The 14,169-nt window shown below is 40.5% G+C and overlaps 1 protein-coding gene across 1 annotated transcript in view; it reads right to left on the bottom strand.

The window, feature by feature from the left end:
• Positions 1–14,169, bottom strand: part of Atf6 (activating transcription factor 6) — a 174,991-nt gene that overhangs the window by 103,230 nt on the left and 57,592 nt on the right. Inside the window, exon 10 of the mRNA XM_050158193.1 lies at positions 12,529–12,620. Coding sequence (XP_050014150.1) covers positions 12,529–12,620 — 92 coding nt within the window. The remainder of the gene's footprint in view (positions 1–12,528; positions 12,621–14,169) is intronic.

Raw genomic sequence — 14,169 nt, 5'->3', positions numbered from 1 at the left:
ACCAAGTGGCTGAACATAAAATGGCACATGTCCAAGTGTACCCTTGGAAAGCCTGTTTTTTTTTATGCTACAAGTAGATCAATTTTTAAATTGAAGCCATCTCCACAGGTAAGAGTAATACTGTTTCTTATCACACACACACACACACACACACACACACACACACCGCAAACCAAATGTTGCTATTGTTCTGAGACCCACACATGAAAAGCTGAATTATTTTCAGCTGAGAAAGATCACGGAGACCTTTGGAGGTGTAATGTGGAAAAGTAGAAAGAGCACAAAATTTGAAGGCAGAAGATCTGGATTCAAGATGTGACTCAAACGCCTGCCTGGAAAAGTTAGTTAAGTTCTTTAAGCTTCCAATTCCTCACACTAAAATATAAAAAATAACAAATATGTCGCAGGGTTCGTCTGAGAGTCACATGAAATGACAGATGTGGAAATATTTTATAAGGCTGAGGATGCCTCAGAGTACTTAGCGACACAGCTGTCTCCCTGCTTTGTCCAGTTCAAGGGTTCACAACACAGCAACTGCAGTGATCTTCTAAAAATCTAGGTCAGACTACTACGTCTGTCCACAGCTCACTCCTTTAGACGGCTCCCCTTCTCTAGCATAAAAAGCCCAAAATTTAAACTGACCAAGGGCTTACTTCATCTGACCCTTCCCTTCCAGTTTGCCTCTGAGACATTACCTCCTAGTTCTCCCGTCCTGTTTACTTAAGTTTAGCCAAACTTATCTCCTGACTCACCCTAGGGTTCCTGCGGTGCCTACTGCTTTTGCAATGCTCTTCTTCAGATATCCAAACGGCTAGCCTTATCACCATCAAATCTTAGCTCAAAATCTTCTACACAAGGACCACTATTCAAAACTACATCCCAACAAGCCAGGCAGTGGTGGCGTGCGCCTTTAATCCCAGCACTTGGGAGGCAGAGGCAGGTGGATCTCTGTGAGTTCAAGGCCAGCCTGGTCTACAAGAGCTAGCTCCAGGACAGGAACCAAAAAGCTATGGAGAAACCCTGTCTCGAAAATCAATCAATCAATCAATAAATAAATCTACATCCCAACAAACTCACACACACTTGTAAAACCTTTTACCCTACCATATTTTATTCTGCTTAAAGAATTTGCAGTCTGACCATTTTACCTATTAAATATCTTGTCTCAATATAGCACAAGCTGAAGAATGCAAAAATCTCTGTGTTGTTCTGGGTCAGTGCCTGACATATAGGAGGCACTCCTGGAGTTTGGTTTATTTTAAATAAAAAGTAAAATAAATTTATTGGGATTTTACATCTTCACTTTGCTGTTAAACTTACATGAAACTATCAATTCCTAAGACAAAAGCTTTCCTGTTTTGCAGCCAATTCTAAGTGCCTGGAGCTCAGGCAGAGCTGCTGAGTAGAGGGCGGACTGCTCCATCTGTAAGGGCTTGCCTGCCTGAGAGGCCTTTGCTGTGTTAGTGATGGAGATCAAGTTTTAGCTCAGCCACCCAACTGTATTTTCAGTTTCCTCATCTGTAAAATGGTCATAATAACACTGCCTAATGGCAGTAGAAGGAAAAATGGATTAATTCATGAAGCAATCAGATTACTATTTGATACATTGAGTTTGATAACTGGTAGCATCATACAACAAACAAAACTTGCTACCTTTACCAACCAAGCACTAATGATATCAATATACAGTCAACAATCATCTAGGATCAATATACAGATCCTAGATGGTTCTAGGATCACTCGTATTCACCTTCATATATTTTATTTTCTTCCTATTGCTTTATTTCTATTTCTTATATTCTAATTCAAAAAAGGGGGTAGAGAAGTGGGAGGATAGAGAAAAAGAGGAACAAAGAGAGGATGGGCTGTTTTAATGAGAATTCTGATAAAGGGCTGATAAGAAAACCACATAAACTATGTAGGTTATGAACACATTCCCCAACTGTAGCTCATTCAGAAGCCACAGGTCATGTTGTGATAAATTGACTATGGAAATAACATAAACACTGGTTATACTCGAAAAACTGAATGTCAAAAAGTCTAAGTGTGCAGCACATGTCCACAATTCATGTAGACGCTAGCAGTTAAGAACAATCTGCAGAATGACCCCTAAAATTCTTCCTGAAATGACAAAATAACTCAAATCTGGAGACGAAATGGCATTAATGATAAATTTCCTAGAAGCCTAAGCCATAAATAATATTATAATTACATTTGTATATTCACAGATCAAGGTGTGCATTATTCTACAGTCCCACACCCAGTACAAAGCTGAGCCACTTACTTTTCCATTACTTTGTATGACTGCAGCTGACAACGCATGCTCATACCTGCATGTACTAAGTACCGCAATGGTAGTTAAAGCTCTTTAAGACAAACCGTTCACTGGCCTTTGTTTTTGCATTTTTTAAAAATATAAGTCATAAGGAGAAACAGCAGCACAGTCAATGTACACACTGACATGAGTTCTCACCTGACCTAGCTTCTCACTGATTCCCTCTCAGGAGGGAAACGTTACTAACTTTCAGTTTAGTAAATGTTGCCCAGGGATCTACTTACTCCAGGTAAAGAAGAAAGTTAGGCGGATCAGAAGGTGTGACTTCGGACACCCTCTGTTTCAGTCTAACTGGTGATGCCTGGTAAAGCCACTGGCATGCTCCTTAGAAGCAGTCTCTGAAAACTCATGTGAAAGCCCAGACTAGAAAAAAATCAGCAGCAGGATTTCTATGCCTTTGAAATCAAGCATTGCACTTGACAGCCACGCTCGAAAGCGAAGACTGACATCTATACAGACGCTTTTGACAATCATGAAAACAATGAAACTATCTAGAAAGACATCTGGTGCTAGCTCTTCAATCCTGATCCAGTAACACCTGGGACTTAGATGTATTTTTATATGTACTTGAGATGCTTAGATGTCATTTTGATAAATGTGGAACATACGTTTAGCCAAGAGCTTGAATTAGATTACATTTAAGAGTCTGGCTGAACAAAACCATCTATACTTGGTGGTTTGAATTCTGACATCTAAGATACACAGGGCCTTTTAACATTCAGCCAAATGGTGATATCATACAGCAAAATGTGCTCAACAATCGAACACGGGGGGGGGGGGGGGGGGGGGGAATTGGAACCAGATTTGGGGACAAGCTCATCTCAGGATAAGAAGCTAGAATTCTTCCTGCAAAACAATGAAAAGCTGACATTTAGAGAATTCTGAAATAAGACATGTGGTCTCTACCAAGCTCCCGGGTGGCACTTCAAGCAATGCTCTATGCTCACTTCTTCCTTACGCTGCCACTGCATGCAGAACCACAGCGCAGCCAGCTGATCCCTCCCGGCATGATTTAGTCTCCTCCTCCACAGCTGCCGGCTCAGACTCTGTGCTCCACATCTAGGGAGGGCATATCACCTAACCCGGAGCAAGAGAGGAAAACGAACCCTCTTTTTTCAACACTTGCTGATTCTTTTAAACAATGTAACATACTTCATGTGCTTGAGACACTAATCTACCACTTGAAGAAAAGGGTGATAGTACTAGCCTTTAAGATGCAGAGGGAAACACGATACAGGAATTCATAAACTGCAGCCCAACCTGCCAGGAAGAACCTGTTCAGAACAGGGGCTTAGGAATTTCCTGATATATTAGACAAGCTTAAAGATAGACAGGGAGCTGTCTAGATATTTACAACATATAAAAGTGCTTTTCTCCTTGAAGTTTCTCTGATATTAATAAAGCAGCTTTAGGTTTCTTCAGGAATACTGCTAGCCTTTCTCCCCCACTCCCACCCCCGTAACTATGAACTTTTCTGTAGTCTCACAGTTTATTTCTCCTTTAAACAGCCTCATGTTGAATTTTGCTTTTTCTCCACTCTAGCCAACAAATATGCCTTTCTCCCTATGCAATTACAAGGACATGAGTTCGAATCCCCAGAATCCACATGAACCCAGGTATGGTAGCACACATCTGTAATGCCATACTCCTAAAGCAAGATGAACGACGGAGACAAGAGACTCCTAAGCCCACTGCCTTGCCTGGTGCACACAACAGTCAACAACAGAGACCCTGCCTCAAACAAGGTAAAAGGTGAGGACCACACTCAAGGTTGTCCTCTGGCCACTATATATGTGCTGTGACACAGGCATGCTCACACACACACACACACACACACAAACACACACACACGCACATACACACGCACATACACACACACACAGCCATCCATTCTCACCAACTTCATCTCCATCACAGTTTGTATTTTTGTAGTCTAGTTTTCTTCCCTTTAATACCTTTTGAAATGAAATTGTCAAAATATGTTGTGTTATTACTTATCCCAAAATTTTAAAAGTTCAACTTAACAAGTCTAAACATGGTATCTCTACCTACCTCCCCCAAACCAAAATAAATTTTGATTCTATCACTCCCAATTCATCTGAATTATTTCCATCTTGATTTGTTTTATATAAAAAAAACTGGGCATTATTACTATTTCATATTGCCAGCTATTTAAAAACCTTCAGTCACAAATTGTATTTTTGGGTGTTAGCTAACCATTTTGAGTCTAAACCTTGTTGAGGCCATTTTCTTTCTTCAGGAAATACATCCTTCAGCAGTCTCTAATGAGATCTGCCAATAGTAAGCCCTCTCCAGCTGTGTGTCTTCACATAGCCTATAGTTCTCTACACTTCAAAGGTGGTTTTGCCAGGCAGAGACATTAGGGTGAATTCTCTTAAAACTTTAAGGATACCATTCTATTGATTTCTAGCACCTTGATACTGTTGAGAAGTCAGCTACAGTCTCATAAAAATAAGCTTGAGAGAAGCCTATCTTGTCACTGAGGTGTTGTGAAGATGGGTTTGTTTCTGCTGTTCTACAGTCTTGCTGGGCCGTATCGACGTATGAATAGCTTTTTATCTGGTACATTCTTTTTTTCCCCAGAACTTATTTATGCTAAGCCTGTTAAGTCTCAGTATTGTTATCCTCCATAAATTCTGGGCATGTCTAGTTTATTACAGCTTCAAATGTTGCTCTTCCCCATTTTCCCTCACTTTCGGGTTGCACTTTGATGGCCACTGCAGCTTCTCTTTTATGCTATCCTTTTCTCTGTTGCTGCCTCTCCTTAAATAGAGCTCAGTGTTTTGTTTGTTTGGGTTTGGTTTTGTTTTTAATTAAAACCTCATCTCTGAAAAAAGGAAAAAAAAAAAACACCTCATCTCTGCATACAATGGAAGGGACGCAAGTGATGGAGGAAGGTCATTGGCTAATAAAGAAACTGGCTTGGCCCATTTTATTGGTTAGAACATAGGTGGGTGGAGAAAACAGAAGAGAATGCTGGGAGGAAGAGGAAGTGAGGTCAGAAGTAATGCAGCTCCTCTCAGAGCCAGACGCCTCAGACAGAGAGGCATGCTCCGCTCTCCCGGGCAGATGCACGCAATGAAGCTCCCCCAACCCAGGATGGACATAGGCTAGAATCTTCCCGGTAAGCGCACCTTGGGGTGCTTACACAGATGATTAGAAATGAGCTAAATTAATATGTGAGAATTAGCCTAGAAGAGGCTAGATAGAAACGGGCCAAGCAGTCTTTAAATGAATACAGTTTGTGTGTTGTTATTTCGGGCATAAGCTAGCAGGCGGCTGGGGTGCTGGGGACGCAGCCCCGCCGCTCCTATTTCAACACGCAAGGGGAAGGAGAAAACTAGTCAGAGTTGGGAAAGGGGGAGGACATGCTTGAAGTATGATATACTTCAAATTTTAAACTATCTTTCTGAAGTAACTTCAGACTTACAAAGTAGTACCATAGCTCATATACACTTTCTCCAGCTCCCTCAAATGCCAGTGTTAGTACAGTACAATAGCACAATGCAATGGTAATAGAATGAGCAAACATAGACACTGACTCCTCTAGTGTCTGCCCTGCAGTCCTCATAGCCACACTGCCCTGCTAATCCCACTGTCTGCTCCAGCCCCATGTACTATATTACTTGCCTGTATCTACTCATTCTCCATTCTCAGAATGGCCCTCGGCCTTTCCTTGACTTTCATGACCTTGATACTTTTGAAGACTCAGGTCATTTTTGTACTGTGTCCCTCATTTGGGTATTATCTGGTTTTTTAATGATTAAAATGTATCTGGGGACAAGTATCTCATAGATGTAGCAATTGCATTTTTTCTTGTGCAGCTGTGTGTACATTCACCCTCGCATGGGTGTATGCAGATCAGAGGTCAACCCCAAGTGTCTTCCTCGACTGAATTACTACCTTATTTTTTGAGACAGAATCTCTCAGTGAATTTAGACTGGCCAGCCAGCAAGCCCCTGCAGTCCACTGTGATCTGCCTGTCTCTGCTCACTTCCTTCCATGGCTGTTACATGGTGCTGAGGACCCAAACTTGGGTGCATAGGTAGTTGTTGTGAAATCTACCCACTGGGTCATCTTTCCGGCCCCTTTAGTTAGTCTAAGTTAGTTGGTGTTTTGCTTATTTTACCTTACTAATTATATCTAGTTTTCTTCAAAATGTTCTGATCAACTCTACCTTTCATCACTATTTGAATCTACTCTTCTATTTAATACATTTTATCTTTTGTAGATGATAATTCCAGTACCCATAGTATCAAAGTCTGAGTTTGTAGATTTTTGGGTTTTTTTTTTTTTTTGAGACAGGATCTCATATACTCCAGGTTGCCCTCTTAAGTTGCTATAAAGCCAAGAATGACCTTGAACTTCTAATCTTCTTGCCTCTACCTCCCAAATGCTAGAGTTATAGGAGTGTGACACCATGCCTGGTTTATGTGGTAGGTCCTTAGGTATGCAACCTACCGAGTTATATATACTCCCAGCCCAATCTTTTCTATTTTGAAACTTGGTCTTGGTAAGATGTCAGAGTTGCCCTTGAACTCATTCTGTAGCCCAAAACAGGCCTGGAACTTGTGATCTTCCTGCCTCGCCCTCCTGGTAGCTAACACTTAGTCTTATACCACCAGGCTGGTTCATACAGGTTAGCCATTTCCTGCTGCCCAGAGTCTGTACTTTATAGACCACCCAAACTGGGCTGACTCCTTCAATCTCAGGCCAAAAATAGCTAGATCCCTTCTTCACCATCCATAAAACATCAATAGGTTAGAAAAATTAATCCAGTTAAGGTTGTTTATTTTCTTTTTCTATGTGCTGACTACACAGTAACCCAAACCCTCCAACAGGGCCCGCTTTGTTACACATTATCTTTCTCAAATTCTTTAACTTTAGATATAAAGTATTTCTATATTCCTACAAAGTATTTCTATATTCCAAATGCTTTCAGGGAATATTATGTGTGTGTGTGGGGGGGGGGGTGATCAAGACACGGTTTCTCTGTGTAGGCCTGGCTGTCCTAGAATTCACTCTGTAGACCAAGCTGACCTTGAACTACTTTTTGCCTCCTAGTGCTGGGATTGAAGATATAAGCCACCACTGCCAGGCCAGGGGGTATTTCTTAAGGTATATGTGGCAAATAGTTGTATTTTTTCCATATGGGCCCATAACAATAGGCACAAAAGGACTCGTCCACACTGTACGTCTGAAACACTATTTTTATTATAGTATATGATCTCATCAAAAAAAAAGTTTAGGTTCCTAAATTTAAAATCTTTAGGAATCTCTGATTAAACTATCCATTTGTTAGGGCAAGTTTAATCCACTGATATTCAAGAAAATTCAGATTGAGCTCACAATCTGCACCAATTAAAATATAATACTAATTACTTAAAGATTCCTGTTATTATTGTTGTTTTAAAGGGAAATCCTTATGGCTTCTTAAAGATTTATTTATTTTATATATACAAATGTTTTATTCCCGTGTATGTCTGTGCCTCATGCCTGGGGAAGATCCTCTGGAACTGGAACTACGGACAGTTGTGAGGTGCTAATATGGCTACTGGGAATAGAACCCAGGCCCTCTATAAGAAAAAGTGTTCTTAATTACTGAGCCATCTTTCCTGCTCTGTTGCTTTTTTGTTTGTTTGTTTGTTTTATAGGGTATGAGTGTGATTGAGGTGTGTGTGTGTGTGTGTGTGTGTGTGTGTGTGTGTGTGTGTGTGTGTGTGTTACTGGGTTGTTCTAGAATTATTTTCTAGGCAGAACTGATAAAGGACATCTGGGAACTTTTTCACCTCTGGCTGACTCCATCCAGCAGGTGAAGAGACTGCAAACAATGGGGCCAACGAAAAGACGCTCTTGAATAATGCAAACCCTAATTCTCAGCATCCGGTTAGGCAGCAGGTTTCAGTCTTGGAATCCCTGTTGTTTCTGGCTTTGATTTTCCTGTCCGTGCCAGTCTTGTATAGGAGAAATAGTTCTCTGCTTTTATGAGTTTTGCAGCCAGTTTTGTCTTTTTCCTTCTTGGTATTTGGAGACATACCAAGTTGTTAAGAAACTGCTGTTTCCTCAAATCTTCCAGCTCTTCTTTTTAAGCTTTTAAACATATTTTAAAATTTGAAGTTCTTAATATTCCCAACCCTGGCATTCTGTTCCTTAAGACTCAAGAAAAAGATCTTAGCTGGTTGTACTTCAGGATTTTCAAATATCTTAACTCTCTCATTCTTAAATTCCTTTCTGTGCTGGCATTTAATTCTTTTCTGAACCATTTTCTGTCTCTTCATAATTAATCCATCTACTGTGGAAATGACATTCATTTCATGGCTTTGAAGAAGATCATTAACTCATTCAAAACTTTTTATTCCAAATTTCTGTTGACCCAAAAGGACTTTCACAAAATGCTTCCTCTACCCCCATTCTTTCTTCTTACAGCATAATCTAATCTTCACTTGTTCACTGAATGCTATGCACAAAGCCTCCCAGGATTGAGTCTTTGCTTTGGTTTATTCAGGAATATGAATGTGATTTTATAAGAAGAAATTAAATATTTAGTGTCTTCCTTGGTTTCTGGCACAGAAATCATAAAATTCTTGCGATTTCCTGAGTGATGGGAAAATACCTTTATAAACAAACAAACCACCACCCCTTGCAGCCATAGCTGAGAGTGTGGAGATGACGTAAATCATGAAGGAGGAAAAGCCACCTCACCATTGACTAGTGAGTGGAATTTTCAGTCTCATCCCCTACCTCCAAGGATAGGAAAGAGGCTGAAATTGAGTTAAATCACCAAAAATAGTTTAATCATCGCCTCCACAAACTCTAACCAGTATGTCTGGAAAATTTCCAGGCTGGCAAGCACAAGAAGATCCTGGGGGAGAATCAACCTGCAGATGGCGTGCCAGTTCCTCATGCCTCCGCTATAGCTTAGCTTTCGCATCTCTTCTATTTGGGTTACCTTATGAAATTCGTGGAAACTGTTTTTACATGAACCAATAATAGCAAGAAAAATGTTTCACTGAGCTTTGTAAGTCACTCTGACAATTATTAGAGAATGCACAATTGATAGCTAGTGCATAGGTCACAACCCAAGACTGTGGCTGACATTAGCTTATGTTCAACCTAACCGATGAACATGTACTGCATGCATACAGACTCACAAGATGTGAGGAGCTGAAAGCACACACACTTTCCCAGGAACTGAACGTGGATGAACGTGTATAAACGTCTGTGCTCTGGGATGAACACTGTGTTATTTCTACAAAACAAAAGCAGTGAATTAGACAGGAGCTGAGACCTTAACATAAGAAAAATGTAAAGTAACATAAGGAAAAGTAAGCCTTTAGCAAGTGGAAGAAAACGCCTATGATAAACTGTGTAACTGGTGGAAAATGGCTGGACAAACACTGCCAGGAATGTCAGTGGGGATAGTGTCTCAGAATCATAGCTAAACCATGGAGGGGTCGGGGGAGGGTCTGTGGAGGGAGAGGGAGAGGACTGAGAGGAGGACAGGGAGTGGGAATTTGGATTGGTATTTTTTAAGTAATAAAAAATATCTAATAAAAAAAGAGATAAAATTCTTTCAGGGAGCTGGACATGGTAATGCACACCTTTAACCCCACCACTCAGGAGACAGACACAGGTGGATCTCTGAGTTCAGGGCCAGTGTGGTCTACAGACTGAGTTCCAGAACAGCCAGAGCTAAACATAGAACCCTGTCTCAAAAAACAAAAACACAAAGCAAAACAACCATCCTCAAGACCCAGCAATACCACTTTTGGAAATATAGCCAAAGGATGCTCAATCGTGCCACAAGGACATGGGCTCACTATGTTCATAGCAGCTTTGTTTGTCATAGCCAGGACCTGGAAACAACCTAAATGCCCCTCGACCGAAGAATGTGGTAAATTTACATAATGGAGTAAATAATGACATCTTGAAATTTGCAGGTAAATGGGTGGAGCTAGAAAACATCATATTGAGATAACCCAGACCCAGAAAAACAACTATCATATGTACTCACTTATAAGTTTTTAAACATAAAGCAAAGAAAACCAGCCTACAAATCACAATCCCAGAAAACCTAGACAACAATGAGGACCAAAAGAGACACATATGTGGATCTAATCTACATAGGAAGTAGAAAAAGACAAGATCTCCTGAGTAAATTGGGAGCATGGGGACCATGAGAGAGGGTTGAAGGGGAGGGTAGAGGAAGGAAGGGAGCAGAGAAAAACGTATAGCTCAATAAAATCAATAAAAAAAAAAATAAAGAAAAGAGAAAAAAAACACAAAGCAAAACAAAACATAATTCTTGCAGGGAAAGAAGGAAAGTTAAGCTAATAGAAGTCACAGAGCTCGGGAGGAAAGGGAGCTGATTACGACAGTAGAGTAAGCAGAGCCAGAGAGAAAGATGTCCAAAACATCCTCGGGGTGGGGGGTGGGGCAGCACTTGAGCTGATACTTAACAAAAAAGTCTCTGAAGCACTGAAGGTCTTGGGAATCACACACAGGAAGACCTGACACTGCACCCACTTAGTGTATCTCAGGCTGGCCAAGGAAGCCAGCGTGACAGGAGTAAATAAAAACAGCTTTCTTCCCCAGAAGGTGAATACAATAAATAAAGAAAAACACTCCTAATATGCAGAATTAGAAAATACACAATGGGATGAACACTTCTTCCACCTGCCAGTAGGAGAGTAAATTGGTGCATTCTTTATGACACAGGATGATTTGATACACACAGACTTGCAGACATGTACACCTATAAACAACTGGAAATGCTGGGAATGTCCATTCACAAATTAAATATAGCACACGCTCTAAAGGGGCAGTCTAAGAAGTCCGAGGTACCCTAGGAAGAAGCTCTGAACTCTGCAGCCTCAGCAAGCTTACCTCACACAAGAATATGATTTTTGTTCATCAATTTCAAACCTAGTACTAAATCACAACACACTACATACAGAGAGACATGCGATCCTAGTGGTTTCTCATCAGTCAGATACCAATGTTTGCATGAAAAAATATGAAACAATGTTACTTTCTCTTCCATGTCACTAACATTTGAAAATTTGTATATTAATTATGTTAACATGTAATGATTTATGATTAAGTGGACAAATATTCAAAATCTGTTTTATTTAGTCTATAACTCAATAAATATCAATGAATGTAAGTTCTTTGTTACTCTTAGTAATTTTTAACTTTAATAGTATAAACTGGTTCCTGAGTTAAAAAATTTCTGAGATATGTCAAATAGTATATATCTATATTTCAAAAAATGGTGACGTTAATAGACAATAATGTGCTAACATAATTAAAAATAAGAAAGCACTTTGAATAACATGTACCTTTTTTGTAAACATAATTTATTAAATTATATATGTATAAACACAAAGACAAACCAAGTATATATACAAACTGAACTTTTCACTTTTTAAAAACATGTCTTATGATTTATAAGCATGCTTTTAACATGGTATTTATTCTGCTTGACATGTTTTTCCCATACTTCTCACATGGTAAACCAGTATCAGAATTCAAGGTTTGGATTACTCCTTGAGTATTTCCTTATCACTCAATCATTCAACAGGAAAATGTTCTGCCCATCTATGCTATGCCATGAACTGTCAGGTTAAGGAACTCATACTCCCAGACACAGTCTACCGGCATCTGCTGCGCACACGGCACTACCACACCCAAGCCCAGGCATGGTCTACCGACATCTGCTGCACACACGGCACTACCACACCCATGCCCAGGCACGGTCTACCGACATCTGCTGTGCACACGGCACTACCACACCCATGCCCAGGCATGGTCTACCGACATCTGCTGCGCACACGGCACTACCACACCCAAGCCCAGGCATGGTCTACCGGCATCTGCTGCGCACACGGCACTACCACACCCAAGCCCAGGCATGGTCTACCGGCATCTGCTGCGCACACGGCACTACCACACTCATCATGCCAAACTATCCCTTACCATGGCTCTCTTCCCGGCTCCATCCTGGTCTGTCAAGGCATTTGTCTCCTGTCAAATTGTTCTTTACATATTTTGAGTGCTGATTTTTATTCAAAACAAAGGAGTTTTCTTCTCGCTTATGAGTAAATCTAAATAGTAACAAATAACTAGCATTTAAACTTCAGAACTCACATCCAAAACTCTTGTATACTCACCTCATGGGGCCATAGTTCAGCACTATAAATGCCAATACAATCATCACACAGACAGCTCTTCGCTTTGGACTCGGGACTTTAAGCCTCTGGTTCTAAGGGATATAAAAATTGGATAAAACTATAAGTCAACATTACAAACAGCAATAATTAAGAGTCCTCCTTTTTACAGGTGTATGAATACTTTTTCTCATAAAAAATAGTGAAAATAAAAATAAAAGACCTCAAAGGTAAAGAAGTGGTAGTTTGCAGAAGACTAGAGTCTTCCACATTCTCTTTCCCAAGAAAGGAAAGAATTTAAAGAACAAAAATGGCACAACTTTTAGCTTTGTATTTCTGTTGGTCCTGAGAATTCTGAGGACTCTGGCACTTGTCTCCCTTCACCAAGGCACTAGAGCATTCTCACACTCAGGGGCAAGACAGCGAGGACAGAGTGAGAATCAGCATTCAACAGGCATCCAGTGGCTCAGGGCTACAATGCTGTGTTTCACACAAAGCAGAAATAAACGTCTCTGAGACCATCGTGGCAAGAGAAAGCAAAGGAACATGATAGGGATCACGTGGACAAAGATTCAAAACACATTTTATTTTGTATTATTTCCTTTTTTAAAGGGGAAAATAAAAAGAGTTAAAAATGGAGTTACCCTACAATGAGGCAACAAGGCCCATAGACGAACAAAAATCCCAGAGCCAGGAATGGGTTACTTTTGGAGTTATTGACCAGTGAAATCCTATAGACTGTGCGCACCTAACACGCCCTAACCTGCAGGGGAGGGAAGCTGGTACGAAGCCTCCTCTCAGCCGAGGGGCTGACAGCACTTGTTAGCTGCTGTGGGAGGGAGAGTCGGTGTTTTGTAAGAAGGGAGCCCTGGTACTTTTGCCACGCTCCAAAGGAAGGTCACATACCCAAGAACATCTAGGCAGCACAAATTGGTCCATCTCAGTTTTAAAAAAGAGGACACAAAGCTGGATGGGGAGGACAGGTGGGATCTGGGAAGAGTTAGAGATAGGAGGGCTGGTATGACCAGAGCACATAGTGTGAAAGTCTCAAAGAATTAGTAAAGATAGGAAACAAGGGAAAGACCAGTTCTGTGTTGATTTCCATATCTATAATCCCTATACAAATTGAAATTCAACCCAGTGAACATGTAAGTCCCAGATCAGTTAGGGCTATATAGTAAAACCTTGCCTCAAAAATAACAAAAAATAATAAATTTAAAAAAATTGAAAGAATAATAATAAAAAGAATGAGCTGGCAGGATTGTTCAGGAACCTCAATGTGATTCACCTGTTCCAAAAAGATAAAAAGCTGGCATTGTGGCTCACATCTTTAATTCCAGCACTTAGGAAGCAGAGGCAAATAAATCTCGGTGAGTTCAAGGCCAGCCTGGTCTACATAGTGAGTTTCAGGACAGCCATGGCCTATATAATGAGTCTAAAAAACTAAGAAGAAAAAATGAGGCCATGTCTAAAAACAACTAAGAAGAAAAAAAGAAAGAAAAATGACTAAAGTAATTGTTTGGAAGAAACCCAAGAAAAGCAGATAGTGTTTGTACGGAGATGAAGAGGGACACTCAAAAGGTCACCTTTCACTGAGTTTTGGTGTAGCCCTGGGCTAGAAGGCTTGCTCAGCATGCTGGGGGC

This window comes from Alexandromys fortis, unplaced genomic scaffold, assembly GCF_014885135.2.
Source record: "Alexandromys fortis isolate MF-2015 unplaced genomic scaffold, M_Fortis_MF-2015_v1.1 scaffold_106, whole genome shotgun sequence".
NCBI classification, from domain to species: Eukaryota; Metazoa; Chordata; class Mammalia; order Rodentia; family Cricetidae; genus Alexandromys; species Alexandromys fortis.
Note: the sequence above shows the minus strand (reverse complement) of the source record. Positions and strands in the feature narration are given on the sequence as shown.